This window comes from Larimichthys crocea, chromosome IV, assembly GCF_000972845.2.
Source record: "Larimichthys crocea isolate SSNF chromosome IV, L_crocea_2.0, whole genome shotgun sequence".
In the NCBI taxonomy this organism is placed as follows: Eukaryota; Metazoa; Chordata; class Actinopteri; family Sciaenidae; genus Larimichthys; species Larimichthys crocea.
Window position 1 is genome coordinate 6,091,222 of NC_040014.1, and position 18,589 is coordinate 6,109,810.

The following is an 18,589-nucleotide window of genomic DNA, read 5'->3' on the forward strand; positions in this document are numbered from 1 at the left end:
TGTTTCTGATAGAGGATTAGAGCATGGACACATGTGCACTGTGTGATGACAGAGAATAACATGTTTGTTTTGTTGTTGAATCATATAACAGTGATAGCTCAACCCAAGAAGTTTGTTTAATATCTACACTAACAATAATACAATACTGTATGCCATGAAGTGTATGAGATGGAGGTCCCAGGCTGCTGTAGACTTCATTTTTCTATGAAACCACACAAAGGTAAATTTTCAGTATTTGAGTTCAACACCACGATCACACAGCTGTTGGAAAATAACATTTATTTTGAGTGTGTTCAGGAACATGAGCTGCGTTCTTGTAAAATGGTTTAAATAAAAAGTTCCTTTCTTTCTTATCATAAATAAAAACCTGAAAATACTGCACAGCCTGTAAAGAGTTTTGTACAAACAATGATTAAACGAGTGTGTGAATGTAAAAAACAAACTAATCTGCCACACAATTGCAAAAACAGGAGCCGTGTGAACACACAAACTGTGTCCACAGAGTTCAACATCCATCTGTTCATTATCATGTGAGAAAAAACTGGAACATAATAGTTGGAACATAATAACTTGGCTTACAGTACAAAGGGCTCTGCATATCTTTGAACGTTACAGTCTTGTCCCTGGTCGACACAGAGAACCTGCGAACCCTGCTGTTAAGAACAACCTCCAGGAAACGTCCGCCAAACCTCAACCCAAGAAGGAATGTGAAGCTTTCCTCAGTATCAGGCCGGCTGGAAACATTTAAACGACTTGTCCATGAACTTCTCCAGCCACTAAAACACTCGATCGAACTCCGTCTGGCTGGTGGTGGCTGGGTTTCTGTTCTGATTGGGCTGCTGCTGTGGCATGTGGCCTCTCCGTCTGGGTGGGGCCAGATATTCAAACATGGAGGTGTTGTGGGTGGAGAGCATGTTCTTCAGGTCTGACGGCATGGGGTCAGACCAGAAGAAGTCATGGTTGAGTGCGTCATCGCTGTCTATGCGCTGTGCTGGGTCCAGGACGAGAAGCTTATCAATGAGATCCAGGGCGTACGGATCTTTGACGTAAGCTTTCAGACGGTCCTTCACTTTCCTCTTCTGGCCTTTAGGCAGCTCCATTTTCTGGTAGAGCTCATACTTATCCACACCGGGCCACACCTGAGACAGAGAGGAAACAGCTCAGAGTTTAGCTGACAAGCATGTCGGCGAGTTATTGTAACTTCAATCTGATGGGGTCTCACCTCAGCAGTGATGGAGCCACAGAGCTGGCTGATGAGTGTGAGCTGGTGCTGCTCAGTGTTGCCTTGCATTATAGGACTTCTGGTCCACATCTCTGCCATGATGCAGCCTCCTCCCCACAGGTCAATGGGTGGGCCGTAGTCTCTCTCACCTGCCAATAAAATGAGTCAATTATAAATGCCTTTAAATTCACCTGCAGCACAGCTGGCTGCACATTCGTGCATTGTGTTTTGTGGTCGTCTCTTACCCAGCAGCAGCTCTGGAGGTCTGTACCACAGCGTGACCACGCGGTTGGTGTAGCGGTTGCCCTGACTGTTTTTAGCCAGGCTGAAGGCCCGAGCCAAACCAAAGTCAGCCAGCTTCAGGACACCGTCTCTGGTGATGAGCACGTTAGCTGCCTTCATGTCTCTGTGAAGAATCTAATCCAACAGAAGGAGATATTATGATGGTGACAGTGGGATTTCTGTCAAAGGCTCCGGAGGTGAAAGCAGCACTGGCTGGGGGTCTTTATGGATGGCTCACCTTGTTTCTGTGGATGTAGTACAATCCATTGAGCAGCATCTGCATCACCTTCTTGATCTCTGCTAGGGTGAACTTCACGTTGGCGTTGCTCAGCAGCCCCGCCAGGTCGTGTTCGCAGAAGTCAAACACCAGATAGATGCTGCCTTTGTATCTGTTGAACTGAGTAGCTTCAAGCAGGGAGAGAAAGAATAAAAACATAAGCAACAGAAGTTACCATGACGATGCAGTAGTGAACCACCGTTGGAATCCTGAAAACTCTCAGTTAAACCTGAAGTCACCTCCCTAACCTCAAAGCCAGCGTCGCAGTACAGGGCTCTGCACCATGTTTTGCACTGACACCCACCTTTGGTTCTGCAGATCTCGATCAGATTCACCACGTTCTCGTGTTTGAGCAGCTGCAGGATCTTGATCTCTCTCAGAGCGGTGATCGGGAACTGAAACAAAGCAGCCAGAGGAAACTTCTAGAATGACTGCGTACAAGCACCGATGTGCTAACATGAACTCAGACCTTTGTCAATATTTAGAGCTCACAAGCCATATGATACAGCAGCTTTGAACTCAGTCACATGTTGAAAACTTGTCACTTCAGTCAGTCAGACTTTTGCTGGTGCTTTTAACAACAAAAAAACCCATATTTAATAAACAAACAAAAACAAAACAAGGCTTTAAGCTATCTCATAGTTCAAATGCATATATTGGGGCTATGAGTTTCAATTTCATGTCTGAAATGTATTCCTTACTGTTTGTAGATTTGTGTATTTATAACCGTAAGCCGCAAAGACACCCATCCAAATGCATGTTTTTATGAGGTCAGAGCTTGCACATAGCATACATTTGTGTCATGCACTTTGTTGACAGTATATTTTCATGGTGATAAAGTGGGATTAACTGCACATAACACTGCCTCAGCTTTAAAGTGTGCCCAGTAAATTTCTGTAAACCATTTCACAGTAGTGTACTGTGTATTCAGTCAAAAACTACAGTAATTATAGAGTTACCCTTTAAGGAGGGAAAAACAGAAGAGGCAGCAGCCACATTAAAGAGGCTAGAGGAAGAGGGTCAGCCAACAGGCAGTGAGCCGGACTTAAGATGTGCAACATATTCTGGTTTCTGACTTAGATTCTTATTTGCATTGTTCATCATTTATCACTTAGGACTGGATAAGAAACACGTTCTGTCAGATGATAACACTACACCAAACATTTCAAATGGAAAAAGGCCACATGACATCACTCATAGATAATGACAGCGAGTTAACATGTGGCATTGGTCTGAACATCTGGAGCAATGAGGGGCACAGTGTCTTTGACATGTGACATGTGGACAGGAGGAGACACAGTATCTACAAACCGCATACATGCACAACTACGGCAAGTTATCCAGGTCAAACATAACAGGAAGGAAGCCTGTACACTGTGATGGATGTTTGTTCGTTTGATTGACAGGTGTGTAAGAATTCTGCTACCTGCCTTCTCTTCCAAACACATTATCCAACATGGTGATTTGTTTACAGCCTGTCTGCTCGTCTTCACTGACAACAGCTGTTCAGAATTCATCAAGGTAGACCCTTGGAATGATCGTATAATGTCTGACACAGGTGACATTCAGCACATCAGACCATAACATGAACCATTACAAGCGGCTGTGAACAGTCTCTTACCCCTTCTTTCTCATTTTCCATCAGCACTTTCTTCAATGCGACCTTCTTGCCGGTCTGCCTGTGCTTTGCTTTGAACACTTCTCTGTGAAGAGACGAACAGGAGACAGAGACAGATGAAGAGCTTCTCTCACAAAGAAAGGAAAGCCGATGGTCGTTATTTAAAGTGAAAACTGAGCTGTATGTATGAAGACAGCTCAGATATGTTCAGTGTGAACAGTCACATGAATAAACTACATACAGCAGTTACAGTCGGCAGTTCATGTAGTACATGTATTATACAGCGTGTTAGTTAGACTACGATACATATACACGATGTGTACAGTATTTCTAAGATAACCCACGTTTATAAAAACTCCCTTAATATGATATGAAAATGAATGATACATACGTACATGATGTTTTGAAGCGAAAACAACATTTTTAATGTTTATCGAATTATTTTATTTCCCCTTTAAAAGCAAAGTTAGCTTTTAGCACAGCTAATGTTAGCCACACACACACACACACACACACACACACACACACACACACACGACAATGTGTGTGTTCGAACAGGACTCACCCAAACGTCCCCTGTCCTATCTTGGCCATTTTTTCATACTTGGAGAACTCGTCGCAGAAAGGAAACTCCACTCCGTCGTAGTATTTGGACATTATGGCGGCCTCCCGGTCGGGCCTAGAGACACAATTCATACGATATCAGGACATTTACGTTAAATTGCGGGCTATAACGAACACCCGAAGGTATTTAAATTGATAAAAAAAAACAGATACCCTAATGATAAAATAGCAAATGTAACCATATTCTTACTTTTCAGCCCCGCCGGTGTTGCTTGTTTTGTCCCGCTGCATCCTCGTCCCGTCCCGAGTGTTTCCGAGTGTTTCCGAGTCAAAGTACAGTCTGCGAACTACATATGCTGCATTCAGGTCAACTCGGGCTCCAGAGCATCGCAGTGTGATGAACTGTTTTATAAATCCACCAATAATACTGAAAAACACGGCGGAACACAGGCATCTCATTCGAGTTGTTTACACACGACAGAATGCAATAACACATAAAATAAATATTATTTATATTCGCTGCAACCATCGGGTTTCAAGTTCCAAGTTGTCATCTGACACGACAACCCAGATATCACAAAAACAATTACCTTTTCCATAATCAAATCTCGTCATATTAACATTTGTCCTGCTGTATTCACTACTGCGTTGCGTCTTACATATACACATATAATCTACAGACAAGAACCGATTTTGTAAAAACCGATGATTGGAGCAGCACCTGAAGGCCACAATTAAGGCACAACATGGCTGGAATAGTGAGGGCGACACCTGGCGACCCGGATGAGTAATAACCTCTGTCAAAATGAGCAGATGAATATAGTGGCACTACTTGTTTTAATATAAATGCGTCAGTGTGGACAAACGTTTGTGCCAAAAACAAACAAATACGATTATGATAAATCATGATTGTCTTTTTTCATCCTCCATGACAGTGCATTGGTGCATTGGTTGTGGATATTACAGTGGCTGGAAATGTAACATACTGTACATGTAACGCCAACATGACATTTATGATTATTTAAAGTCATTACAAATGAGCTGACAGATTTGTTCCTTATTTTTCTTCGAGTTTCTAGTTAGTTAGTTAGTTAGTCATGCACATAAACAATATCCAGCCCAAAGACGTCATAAAACATCAAGATACAAATTAAATAACACACCGTTATGTGAAGGGTCTAATTAAATAAAACAAAGTCTAAAATATAATCAGTCATCAGAAAAATGATGATATCAACAAATAGTATGCGAAAAGAGGGGGCGTGCCGTGACGTCATCGCGCATCTGAAAAGAACGTCCCATATTTGGCCGCAGCTTCCTGTGACAGCTCGACGCCCCACCATGGTGTGCTTGTCATGCGTGTGCCGCCGGGGCTTCGCGTTTGCCGCGCGGCTCCCAAAGAAAGACTGGACGATCCGGTTGGCGGGTCTTTCAGTTAGACACTACAGCACGAAGACAGCACCTCAGCTACCGGGCATGGAGTACCAGGTAAGCTGTCTCTTCTCCCGGTCTTTTCTAGGCACCGGCTCCTGGCCAGCTAGCTAGCCACATGTGCTAGTTGGATAAGTTAGTGTTGTAACAGTTTGATAATGGACAGAAACAGAAACATGGCTGCCAGCACCAGGTGAAACTATATCAACTTTAGCTGGCGCTGTAAACGGAGCCGAGCGAACAGCTGGCTGATCTCTGCTGCTTGTTGAGTGACCGTGCTATGAAAAGTTACAGATCACAGCTCACACTGTCAGCTGTGATCTGCGTTTGCAGCACAGACCCTGAGTCAATGCAACGTGCAACCTGTGCTGCTCCACGTGCGGCCAAGACCTGCTCTGATGCTTATCTGAGAGCTGGATGGGGACAGTTTGACAGCATGTGTAAACACAGTGTTTACTCCATTTCTGCTACTGTGTCCTAACATGACATGAACATGGATCTGAAAGACTGTCACAGTTCACATTGTCTTCACTTGTTACAGCTTAATGCAAATAATACACATTATACAGCTGCTGTCCCTGGCAGCTCTAATGTTGTCAACAGGTGCACAACATTTGCTGTTATTCAGATTGTTTTTTTTATCTTTCTGAAACTGCAGATTTCTGCCATCATAACTGATCTGCAAATGATCTGCTTTAGTCCTTTTTAAAATGTCACAAAGTAGTAACAAATGTCCATCACAGGTTCCCAAAGTCACGCAGCTGTTGTTTCTACGACTAACTGTCCAAAACCCCAAAGAGAATACGTTTAATATTACAGAATGAAGAAACACGTGGAATATTCATATTTTAGAATGTGGAGCAAAGCTGGTGAATTTTGGACGATAGTTGTTGTTTAATACTAGTACATGCGAATCAGAAAAAGCAATATCATTTATCCAACATTGATACGGCGCTCATGACTGTATGGCGAGTTAAGAAGCAGCACAAGCAGCTGATTAGTGTAGCGTAGAGGGGGGAGGGGTGGAAGCTAACATGGATTTATCCAAAAGTAACAAAATCCACCAACCAGCACCGCTAATGCTCACTGATTCACATTTTCCATCTGGTTTGGTTAATGATCATGGTGTTTGTTGGAGTGTGTGGAGCCGCTCCAGTGTTCGTCTCTGTATTTTCTATAATTACTGACAAAACAAGGCCCAGTAGTTTCCTGTAATACACATGCAGTGTAACTTTTATTACAAGTTACTAGTAAAGGGACTATTTTCAGCAGATGATTAATCCACATTAAACTTTTAAACTTTGAACTAATGTTTGGAATTGTTCTCTAAAGAAATTTTCTGTTGATGGACTAAATAATTGATAGATGACATTTCCAGGTCCAGCTCAGGTAACAGTTTTTCTTTGCATTACAAGATCTGTTGGCTGACCAAGCCAGTGCAGTCGTCTTCTCAACTGATGGATAAGACTTTAGTACAAGCACGACACACAGACTGTAATGTGTTGCTCTCACTGAACATGTGCATGTAAAATGAAACCTGCCTGTGAGGTTAATTCCATGGATGACGTTTTACATGTAGCAACATGTGATGGGGAGGATGTGCACATGAGGTGCTGTGCTGTGCTGGTTATGCAGGTTCTTAACACTTCACTCTTTCCTCTTGCTGCAGGATGCAGTATGCACTCTGAACACACTACAGACCAATGCCAGCGCTCTGGAGGAGGTGCGACGAGAGAGGGGCCACCCTCAGCTGCAGCTCCAGGCCATGAGGGGCTTCCTGGAACGAGCCGGGCTCACAGTCAGTTGGTTATATCACCTTGCATAGTACACAGGGCACGTTTATCGGTGATGACTGAAGGATTACAAACAGGGGTTAAAGTGGTCTGGAACACTCCGGAGCGCTCCAGAACGGAGTCGCTCAATGTGTTTATCTATCAGAGTTTTCAGTTATTAGAAGTATTAGTAGTATTATTTATTCATGTAATTAGTTATATTTTGACAGGCCTATTGGCTCCATAGATGTCTTCAAATAGTTTTGTCCAGACCAAACTCTGAAATATCAAATGTAGCAAATTCTCACTTTAACCTGATTGATACATTTATTGATATTATTGTTGGGTAACATGATGGAGTCATTCTGTCCTTGAGTCTCATTTGTTGTGTTTGTGTTTCAAAGGTGGAGGATCTAGATCATCTCAATATCATTCATGTGACGGGAACAAAGGGCAAGGTGAGCTGACTGCACACACAAGCTGCTGTGTGTGTGTGTGTGTGTGTGTGTGTGTGTGTGTGTGTGTGTGTGTGGCACAGGTCAGTAATTTTTTTACCAAACAAACCACATACATAACTGAAAAGTTTAAATTCTAGATATATTTACTTCTCTGTCAAACCCTTATGTACACTGGTTGTGCAAACTTTTTTTGATCAAGGTTCTTTTTATTTAAGATTTTCACGATATGCAAAATACAAACATAATACAAACAATAACTAATTTCTAGTCGCCACCCCCACCCTCCCATCCACCAGACCTGTACCGCTCAGTCAAAGACAGTCACTTTGCATACTTGCTGATAAGGTGAGTCACATAAACAAATATAGCAGAGACAGAAAGAACGTATGTGATGATACAAGTAAGAGGTTCACATGTATTACAGGGTAACACAGGGTTTCTGCTTCCATTTGATCCACACGTGTCAAGACAGGCTGCCAGGTCACGAACAAACGTGTTTGTGTTCATCTTTCAGGGCTCGACGTGTGCGTTCACTGAGCAGATTTTGAGGAGTTATGGCTTCCGCACGGGATTTTACAGGTACGACTGTTTAAAAGTCGGTGAACAGTGGAGTTTGTCTTCTTTTTACATTTCAGTCAATTGTGATTAAAATTCAAGCAGACTTGTGATTTCAACAGATCATAGAAGAGTCGTCTCTGTTTGTGTCATTGATTTTTCACTCAGCTGTACTCAGCACACTTCCACAGTGAAATCTAAGCTTACGCCCTCAGCTGTGCTGTCCATAATGAATAGGTTTGATTAGTTTGATCATCAGTAAAGGTCACAGAGAGGACCTGCAGGCTAAACAGTAGCAGCAGGAAGAAAGCATGAGCATGTTTCATTAATACATTCATTTCAAATATCATGAATGTGACTGCATCATTTTTGAGCCACATCATTGAAGTCGATACAGATGAATTACATTGACCTACACGTGTATTAGCATAAATTCATCAATGACATAAAATGACATGGTCAACATTCCTATTGATGCACGTTGCCATGGTATTTATTTCCTTATCCTCGGCCAGTGAAAGGTAGCTGAACACTTTGCTTCTTGGTTACAGCTCCCCACATTTGGTCCAAGTCAGAGAGAGGATTCGAATCAACGGACAGCCCATTGGAAAGGAGCTCTTCACCAAATACTTCTGGCAGGTTTACGGACGGCTGCATGAAACTAAGGTAGGTCACGTGACAAGGCAGAGAAAAGCTCAAACCAGATGGGACGACATGTTGTTGTGCTTAGATGTCATTGGTAGCCATGCTGGTCAAGTGTGCTTTGAATACTGAATAAACAGTGTCACCAGCAAAGCACCCCCACTCCATCACACACCTCCTCCATGCTACATGGGACCCACACATGCAGATACCATCCATCGACATATTTAACTTTTTATTTTACCACATATTTCTATATGCGTCGTTTCATAGCTTGTGTGTCTTCAGTGCTGATGGAACTTTTGACTAGTACAGCCCCTTCTCACAATTTAAATGTAACAGTTACTCATTGACTTCAGTCAGTGAAATGTTTGAACGGGTTAACCTTTAATCGTCTAAAAGTAGTGATTTCTAATCGTGCATCCTGTTTGTTCCACAGCCTGAGTAACTTTTCAGCCTCGGCTCTGTGTCACCAGAGTCACAGGTCATAATTGAGTCCGATAGAAAATAAGACCCCTCATGTCAGGATGAGTGTGACCCTCATGTGACAGCACACTGTAGTCACGTTACCAGTGTTGAGTGTGCAGTTAAGAAATATTTTGGACACAATGATGATCGTTCTTTTTAGAAAACGCTTGCTACAGAGAGGTGACAACACAAGACATGTCCAAGAATTTAAATAAATAACTGTTTTTAATTGAATGCCAATAAAGCTGAAACAATTAGTCCATTATTTGGCAACTATTTTTCATTGATCTATTAATCATTAAGTCATTTCTCTAATTTAAATATTTTCTTCTTTCTTTCATACTCTATGACAGTAAACTGAATATCTTTGTGTTGAGGACAAAACAAGATCTTTGCGGATGCAACCTTTGGCTTTAGGAAAAACTGATGGGTCCATATATTTCACCATCTTTTGACACTTTATGGACTAAATAATAAATTGATAGAATAATCAACATTGAAAATAATTGTAACCTTCAGAAAGGACTTTTCAACAGATACAGCGTCGGGACTGTTCATTCAGAAGTGTTTACAGGGAGTGAGAGTGAATGACAAACCTCTGTGTATTATTACATAGAAATGTTGCAAAAAGTTGAGGGAGTTTGTTTTTTTCTTCTCTTTGACCTCTTCAGGATGCCCATGGAGGGACAATGCCGGCGTACTTTCGTTTCCTCACCATCCTGGCCTTCCATGTGTTTCTCCAGGAGAAGGTATGTACTGCCTTCACCAGTAGCAAATAGGAACCCAAGGTTTCTGGGAAACATAGTTTAATGCAAGTATACCTAACATAAGTTATAAACACTCAAGCAGCTGGTTACACACACAGTGATGTTCCACCCATTAGATTTGATTTCTCTTCAGAAAATCATTCACACTGTTTTTTTGCTTTGTGTGGGCAACTCGGTGAAAGCTCAAAGATTGTCCATGGTGGAAAAGATTGATACTCTGGGGAAACCTAAAAAAAGTTTTATTACTTTAACTCAATAATTCTAAACAGCTGTGCTCTTTGTCCAGGTGGATGTGGCTGTAATTGAAGTTGGCATTGGTGGAGCATATGACTGCACCAACATTATAAGGTAAAGACTCCGTTCATAAAGCTGTATCTGACTCGCCTCCTCCAGGCTGCATTATTTATATACTTTTGATCACAAATATCTTATAATGACAGACAGAAAGGAAGACAAAGAGCAGCATTAATATATTATATAATATATGAATATATATATTGTGTGTCACACTGATACACAGACACACACACAACAGCTGTAATATCTTTTATGACCATGTTTGGACCCAATAAAGAAGTGCTGTGTGGTAACAATAAAAAGTGTATGAAACTTTATCAGAGAGCTGAGAACACATGCAGATAGATGGTGTTAGTATGAGAGACAGACCAATGTATCGCTTATCAGCCAATCACAGATACAGGTGTGGGACAAAGTATCAAATCATCAGACCATCACAAGCCTCCAGAAGAGTTTCAGTGCTCCTTGTCAGTTTTATGGGAATCTATTAAACAGATGAACACATTTCCTCATTTATGCCTGCAACCTTTAGAAAATCAGTGCCAGACATAAGAGGACAGTGGTGGTGGTGGTGGTGAACACATTGGTCTAAAGAACATCCATTGGTGTTCAGCTGGGTTCAGATCTGGTGACCGTAGCATTTTTAAAAATATTATTTTAATACTTACTAAAACATTCAGTGGTGCACAGAAGCATCTCCATGACACGTTTCTTTGCTCTTTTATTCAGCTTTTCCTTTAATTTGTTCCAGCTCTGTGTATCTGCTCCATTACATATCTCTGTCACGTGCGTTTGAGGGATGAAAAATACCAGCTGCATATATCAGTATATACTCAGCAGGTTGCTTATTTATTGGCAGTTACACATCGAAGCGTACTGTGCACTTTTACTGGTTTTACTTTATCAGTGCTGTAATAAAATGTTACAATGTATGTTTTGTTTCTGTCCACTGTGTCAACAGGCGACCGTGGGTGTGTGGTGTCTCCTCTCTGGGTATAGACCACACTCAGATTCTTGGAGACACCATCGAAAAGATCGCCTGGCAGAAAGGAGGCATCTTCAAGGTGTGCTGGCTGTACACATCAGTAATGTGGCATTGTGACTGGACTAAATCTGAAATGATTCTAGGGTCACTTACTAGCTTTAATCATGTGAATGTGTATGTTTTTTTAGCCTGGGGTTCCTGCCTTCACAGTCAGACAGCCAGAAGATGCGATGGCTGTGCTCAGAGACCGAGCCAAAGAGATAAGAGTGAGTCAGACTCAGATATTGCTTGGTGAAATGTCAAGTTGCAACACATTTGTTTGTTGAAATGTCTCCTCCAACTGCTCAGTTTGATGTAACACAGTGTAACATGTTGTTGTAGTGTCCTCTGTGGGTGTGTCCAGAGCTGGAGGACTACCAGGCAGACTGTGAACCTTTGCGTCTGGGCCTGGCAGGGCAGCACCAGCGCCCTAACGCCTCTCTGGCCCTCCAGCTGAGTCATACTTGGCTGCAGAGAAGATGTTTACCAGGTGGGACATTAACTAACATTTGAACTGTATCTCAAAGGCAAGACAGACATCATAAATCCAAAAATCAAAGTCTCTCAGCTACAGACAATAGCTTCAAAGCCTGTATACAGCCAGGAAGAATATTCAGAATATCACATCTGCATGATGCTAACATCATTTTTGTAAAAACAGAAAAAAAAGTTTGTTTTTCATTGTCTCACTGGAATTGCTTAAATAATTACTTACTACACTATCTCACATTGGGACAGGGTCAGTCTATTTGGTTTGGCTACCTCCAAAAATTCTGTATGTGACGCAGTGCAAATGTTTTCACATAAAGCCCTTTTCAAACACCTCACTGCACGAAGTAGGAAGAATTTTTCATGTAGGTTAGACGTCAATAGTTCAATAAACCACAGAATGTTTTTAATGAGTCAGTTTTTAGTTGCTGAGGAGATTCTTCTCATGTCGGATCAGCCTGTAAAAATGATTCTTCTCAGTGCAGAGACAAAGAAATGTTCAAAAAGTATCATAATGCTAAATATCGTGCATCTTTCTGTAAATGTCATGTTTGAATAAAACTTACCTTTTTTTTTTTAAGGCTGTCTTAATAACACTGTCCTCTCAACAGATAAAAGCTTTCCCTCAACCAGTGTGGAGAACACAGGTGTACCTGAGGGGACTTCCTTCAAGCCTAGCCCCATCATGGTGAAAGGTGAGTTCCAGAGATTCATCACTCACTGCTGCTGCTGCATTTTGGATCTGTGTCTGAGCTAATTCGGAATGTTGACATGACATAATGGGACTAACCAGTACCAGTAAAACCAGTCAATGAAGCGTATTTAGGATCTCTGCAAACATGATAGACAGAGACACACCCTGTTTGTTCCAATAAGAAGCCTCAAGTCAGAACATCTGCCAACTTTCTCTTCCGTGTATGTATTTATGCTGAATGCCTGGCTCTGATAGAAGTCGAGAATTTTACAGTTGCTATGCTAACTGTGTGTGTGTGTGTGTGTGTGTGTGTGTGTGTGTGTGTGTGTGTGTGTGTGTGTGTGTGTGTGTGTGTGTGTGTCAGGGCTGGCAGATACAGAGTGGCCTGGAAGGAATCAGACTCTGAAACACGGAGCAATCACCTACTTCTTGGATGGAGCTCACACCGTGCGCAGTATGCAGGCCTGTGTACACTGGTTCAGAGATACTGCAGCCCAGCATGAACGGAGTGCAAGGTGAAAGTCTCTTTATAATGAAATGACACTCATTCTGGCTTGTTCCACCTGTATCCATTGAGTACTATTCATTGTAAACGAAACATTACCCCCCGGCAGTCTAATCCTATGGCAGCATGACCGGAGCTATAAGCTCTATCAAAAAAAAGAAGGTCTTAAATCTACTCTTAAAAGTGTTGACCATGTCTGCCTCCCGAACCCAGAATGGTAGTTTGTTCCACAGAAGAGGAGCCTGATAGCTGAAAGCTCTGGCTCCCAATCTACTTTTGGAAACTATAGAAACCAGAAGGAACCCAGCGTCCTGAGAGTGCATTCTGAGACTGCACGTGTTCCTGTCAGAACAGTTACAATAGTCCAGTCTAGAAGTAACAAATGCGTGGACTAGTTTTTCTGCATCCGCTTGAGACACGATGCGTTTGATTTTGGCGATGTTACGTAAATGGAAGAATGCAGTCCTCGAAATTTGTTTTATGTGGACGTTAAAGGACAAATCCTGATCAAAAACAACTCCAAGATTCTTTACAGTGGAGCTGGAGGCCAGGGTGATCCCATCTAAAGTAACTAAGTCTCTAGAAAGAGAGTTTCTGAGGTGTTTGGGTCCAGTTACAAGAACTTCAGTTTTGTCTGAATTTAACATCAGAAAATTGTAGGTCATCCAACTTTTTATATCCTTAAGGCATGCTTGGAGTTTAGTTAACTGATTGGTTTCATCAGGCTTGATCGATAAATATAATTGGGTGTCGTCAGCATAACAATGAAAATTGATAGAGTGATTCCTAATAATGTTCCCTAAAGGAAGCATATAAAAACTGAATAGAAGTGGTCCAAGTACAGAACCTTGTGGGACTCCATGACAAACTTTGGTCTGCATGGAGGATTCATCATTGACGTGAACAAACTGAGATCGATCTAAAAAGTACGATTTAAACCAGCTTAGGGCGGTTCCTTTGATGCCAATTCGATGTTCCAGTCTCTGTAAAAGAATTTGATGGTCAATGGTGTCAAATGCAGCACTAAGATCTAACAGGACAAGTACAGAGATGAGTCCTTTGTCTGATGCCATTAGGAGGTCATTTGTAACTTTGACTAATGCGGTCTCTGTGCTATGATGCACTCTAAATCCTGACTGAAAATCCTCAAATAGACTATTGTTATGGAGAAAGTCACACAGCTGATTAGCTACAGCTTTCTCAAGTATCTTAGACAGAAAGGGAAGGTTTGATATCGGTCTGTAGTTGGCTAAGACCTCTGGGTCTAGAGTGGGCTTTTTAAGAAGAGGTTTAATTACAGCTACCTTAAAGGACTGTGGTACATATCCTGATAATAAAGACAGATTAATCATATCCAATAACGAATTACTAACTACAGGTAAAACATCCTTGAGCAACCTGGTTGGGATGGAGTCTAAGAGACAGGATGACGGCTTAGCTGCAGAAATGATTAAAGTTATTTGATGAAGGTCGATGGGGGAAAAACAGTCTAAATACATATCAGGTTTTACAGCTGTTTCAAAACTTGCTGTATCAGAATGCAGATCAATGTCTGTTGAGGGCAAGAGGTGATGGATTTTGTCTCTAATAGTTATAATCTTATCATTAAAGAAGCTCATGAAGTCATTGCTACTTAGACCTAAAGGAATAGATGGTTCAGTAGAGCTGTGATTCTCTGTTAGCCTGGCTACAGTGCTGAAGAGAAACCTGGGGTTGTTCTTATTCTCCTCAATTAAAGAAGAGTAATAGGCTGCTCTGGCATTACGGAGAGCCTTCCTGTATGTTTTGAGATTATCTTGCCAGACTAGATGAGATTCTTCCAGTTTAGTGGCACGCCATTTGCGTTCAGATTTACGTGCCTCTTGCTTTAATTTACGAGTCTGCTGGCTATACCATGGTGCTAGCCTTCTTTGTTTAATTATCTTCTTTTTCAGAGGTGCAATAGAGTCTAGAGTTGTCCGTAATGAGCCTGTAATACTATCAACAAGATGGTCTATTTGTGGGTGGCTAAAGGAAGTAGACAAGTCCTCTGTTACAGTTAGACATGGCATTTGATTCAATGCTGAAGGAATCACTTCCTTAAATTTGGCTACAGCACTATCAGATAAACATCTGCTGTAGAAGCTTCTACACAAAGGCTTATAGTCCGGTAGTATGAACTCAAAGGTTATTAAAAAATGGTCAGACAGAAGAGGATTCTGTGGGAAGACTATTATATTATCAATTTCAATGCCATATGAAAGAACAAGATCAAGAGTGTGGTTCAGACAATGAGTCGGTTTATTTACACTCTGACAAAAGCCAATTGAGTCTAATAGAGAGATAAACGCAGTACTAAGACTATCATTGTGGTTGTCCACATGAATGTTAAAATCACCTACAATAATTACTTTATCTGTCTTAAGGATCAAGCCTGACGCAAATTCTGCAAATTCAGATAAAAATTCAGAGTAAGGACCAGGAGCTCGATATACTGTAACAAATAAAATTGGCTGTAATGTTTTCTAGGTTGGGTGAGTGAGGCTGAGGCTTTCAAATGAATTATAATTTCTGCATACTCTCTCTGTATACGTTTTCTACCAGATGTGTGAATGTCAAACTGATAAATGAATACAAAATTAGTTTCACACAGGACATAAAACTTCTGTCACATACATTACAGACACACTTTTGTTACCAGCAATATGATCTGCATAAAACAGACTAAGCCAGGTGAAACACTTTAAACATGCCCGTTTTAAACAGTAACATCTTTCCAAAAGAACATGTTATATGTCTATATCTGAACACTACAACATTTTTACATGAAGCGAGTTGTTTCTGATACCAAACCATCTATCTGTGCTGCAGCTCAGTCTGCAGTCGACCTTTGCTTTTACTGAAGCAACCAGCTAAAGAATAGTGCTATATGTAAACATGTTGACCTGTGTGTGTTGTAGTGGACCTGTGGCCAGAGTGTTGCTGTTCAATGCCACAGGAGAGAGAGACTCTGCAGCCATGCTTAAACTACTGGTGGTGAGTACAACTGCCTCCCATAACACAGAGAAGACCAGTGTCTTCACTGGTAATGTTGTTGTGGGTATTACAGTGTGTATATTTTTTTAATATTAAGAATATATTAGATTTGTTTTTATTTCCTACGTTCATTGCTACTGATGATGTAAAAGATTTCACACCAATAAAAAATGGGATAAAATGTCTGAAAATCACTGTTTAAATGAGAATGAAAGCACAAGTCATTAAAAATCAAATCAAATAGATGTACACATGTGTGGTTTAAAAACTAATATCAGAAGATCATTGTTACATTTTTACTTGTGCTTCTTTTCAGCCATGTCACTTTGACTTCGCTGTGTTCTGCCCAAACATCACTGAAGCCATCGCTTCTTGTAATGCAGGTGAGGTCTCTACTTCACAGCCACAAAGTCACAAGTAATTTTCATGACGTTAGGTTTGGGATTGAAGATTGAAGTGTATTTCTGTTACTGAAAAAACTGTGAACTTAATCAGTCGTGTCATTCCCTCGCCTCAGACCAGCAGAACTTTAACGTTTCGGTGGAGAACATGTTGACTCGCTGCTTGGACAACGAGAGGAGCTGGCGTCTCCACAACAGCTCGGGGGACAACACGGGTACACAGCTGCTCATCGAGGGCAGCCTGCCCCTGGTCCCTGAAAAGAAAGCAGACACCCTGGTTTTCCCCTGCATCCTCAGCGCCCTTCAGTGGATCACTCAAGGCAGGGATTCAGTGCTGGCGGACCCAGCCAAGACAGTCTTACCAGTTAAACCCAGCATCATGGCCAAAGCTGCTCCACTCTGCGACGCAGCCGAGATCCACCTCCTCATCACAGGAAGCCTCCACCTGGTGGGAGGAGTACTGAAACACCTTGACCCAGTCTCCAACAAGTGAAGGACCATGGGAAATTGAAATGAGTTAATTTTAATAATGGGTGGTGCTCTGCTTTACCTTTTTAAATAATTTCTGTCTATAGATGAGGCTTTTGTGATACTTTTTGGACAATGGTTTAAAGTGTTTACCTGAATGGGATTCGCTGCACACACAAGCTGCTGTTGTCTTGGTAGCTTCCCTACAGTACAGAGTCCGATGCTAGGAGCTGCTAGCGTGGACCAAGGCAGCTCCAGGCCTCACAACAGCCTCAGTCTCACCCAGAGCCTTACAGAGGAGCGCACAGACGTGTGGAGCTCGTGTCTTTAATCTTAACTTGAAGCCAAATATGTTTACATGAACTGTAGAGGTTCGATTCATGTACACCACAGCAATGTGACTGAACAGGAACTTCAGCGCTCGCTGACACCGCCTGGATAAACCAGTATATTTATACACAGGCTGCATTAACATGGGCTGCATGGAGTTTTCTGTTTCTGTTATTTTACTTCTATATTTGGAACATCTGACTCTTCAGTTTCAGTCTTTTTAAAATAGGAATTGTTTTGTACGGTTTCTACTATGATTTTGTCAGAACTTGACAAAGTACGTCATTCACACAGCCTCCTCATCTCTTTGCTGTACACGTAGAAATATTCTAACCTCACTAATGTTGGCATCAGATTAATTCATGTATCTGTCAATCAAATTCTGTGTAATGTCTTTGACACTTGAACTAATATTTAAATTGTTCTTAATTTACTGACTGTGGTACACAGTTATTGTATTGTCTAATAATGGTGAACTGTATAAAATACACTCGTCATGTTGTCATGGTGATCCATCCAGTGAAGTTCACGGGTTCAGCCAGGTCTGTTCACCTAAAAAAGATTCTATTTGAGTAGAAAACAAACTCCACTCGAATGTTCACGTGGATCCATCAAGACACAAAATGCACTTAAATGGAACCTTTTCTGTTGTGAGTAGATGAGGATGAAATCCACTCGCATCATAATTATGAGTCAATTAAAAGAAAGATAGAGAAACTGGGTTCTTGGTCTTTGCTTTGTGAAATAACAGCTCAATATAATGTGCCTTTTTCATGTTGAATAAACGGCATGTTTAAATCAGAATTAAAAAAAAACATGCACGGTAATACAAAACATAATCAGATGTGAGCAGCAATGAAATGGACCAACTATTATTGCCTGCACATGTGGAAGAGGGAGGAAGTGAAACATTGTTCACAATTATTACTATATATGTGATTGTCATAAATGAACAATGTTGATCAGTATTTATATTTTTACACTGATGTACTCTGCCATATAGTTAGGCTATTAGGTATTACTTATTATTATTATTAAGCCACTAACTTTACATCATGCAGCTGTTGTTAGTCTAAGGAGAGTATTCCAGAAAGTTAGTTTAGTGCAGCGGTGTGGAACTTATGGCCCATGGGCCATAACCGGCAGGCCAGAGGGTCCAATCCAGCAGATGACTGCAAAGTGTAAAAAATTTTAAAAGTCCAATGTTGACACAAAGTAAGTGTATAATCACCTGAAAATAAGAATAGTTATATTTATGTTCCCTTTTAGAATGACCCTTCATATCTACAGGGAAGTCTGCCATGTTGAAC

At 41.3% G+C, this 18,589-nt stretch overlaps 2 protein-coding genes across 2 annotated transcripts; one reads left to right on the plus strand and one right to left on the minus strand.

The window, feature by feature from the left end:
- Nucleotides 1-262: 262 nt before the first annotated feature.
- On the minus strand, nucleotides 263-4,349 carry cdk9 (cyclin-dependent kinase 9 (CDC2-related kinase)). Its single transcript, XM_010740069.3, has 8 exons — nucleotides 4,214-4,349; nucleotides 3,965-4,078; nucleotides 3,403-3,484; nucleotides 2,086-2,176; nucleotides 1,743-1,909; nucleotides 1,468-1,639; nucleotides 1,223-1,371; nucleotides 263-1,139 (listed from the first exon to the last, which is right to left on the minus strand). The coding sequence occupies exons 1-8, from the start codon at nucleotides 4,252-4,254 to the stop codon at nucleotides 777-779; spliced, it is 1,179 nt and encodes a 392-aa protein (XP_010738371.2). The 5' UTR covers nucleotides 4,255-4,349; the 3' UTR covers nucleotides 263-776.
- Nucleotides 4,350-5,255: 906 nt separating this feature from the next.
- On the plus strand, nucleotides 5,256-17,996 carry fpgs (folylpolyglutamate synthase). The gene is made up of 15 exons (XM_019264088.2): nucleotides 5,256-5,451; nucleotides 7,064-7,192; nucleotides 7,571-7,624; nucleotides 8,139-8,203; nucleotides 8,731-8,845; nucleotides 9,961-10,038; nucleotides 10,343-10,404; nucleotides 11,315-11,417; nucleotides 11,527-11,604; nucleotides 11,720-11,867; nucleotides 12,478-12,561; nucleotides 12,925-13,075; nucleotides 16,005-16,080; nucleotides 16,397-16,463; nucleotides 16,598-17,996. Exons 1-15 carry the CDS (start codon nucleotides 5,305-5,307, stop codon nucleotides 16,972-16,974), a joined length of 1,734 nt encoding a protein of 577 aa, XP_019119633.1. The 5' UTR covers nucleotides 5,256-5,304; the 3' UTR covers nucleotides 16,975-17,996.
- Nucleotides 17,997-18,589: the final 593 nt, after the last annotated feature.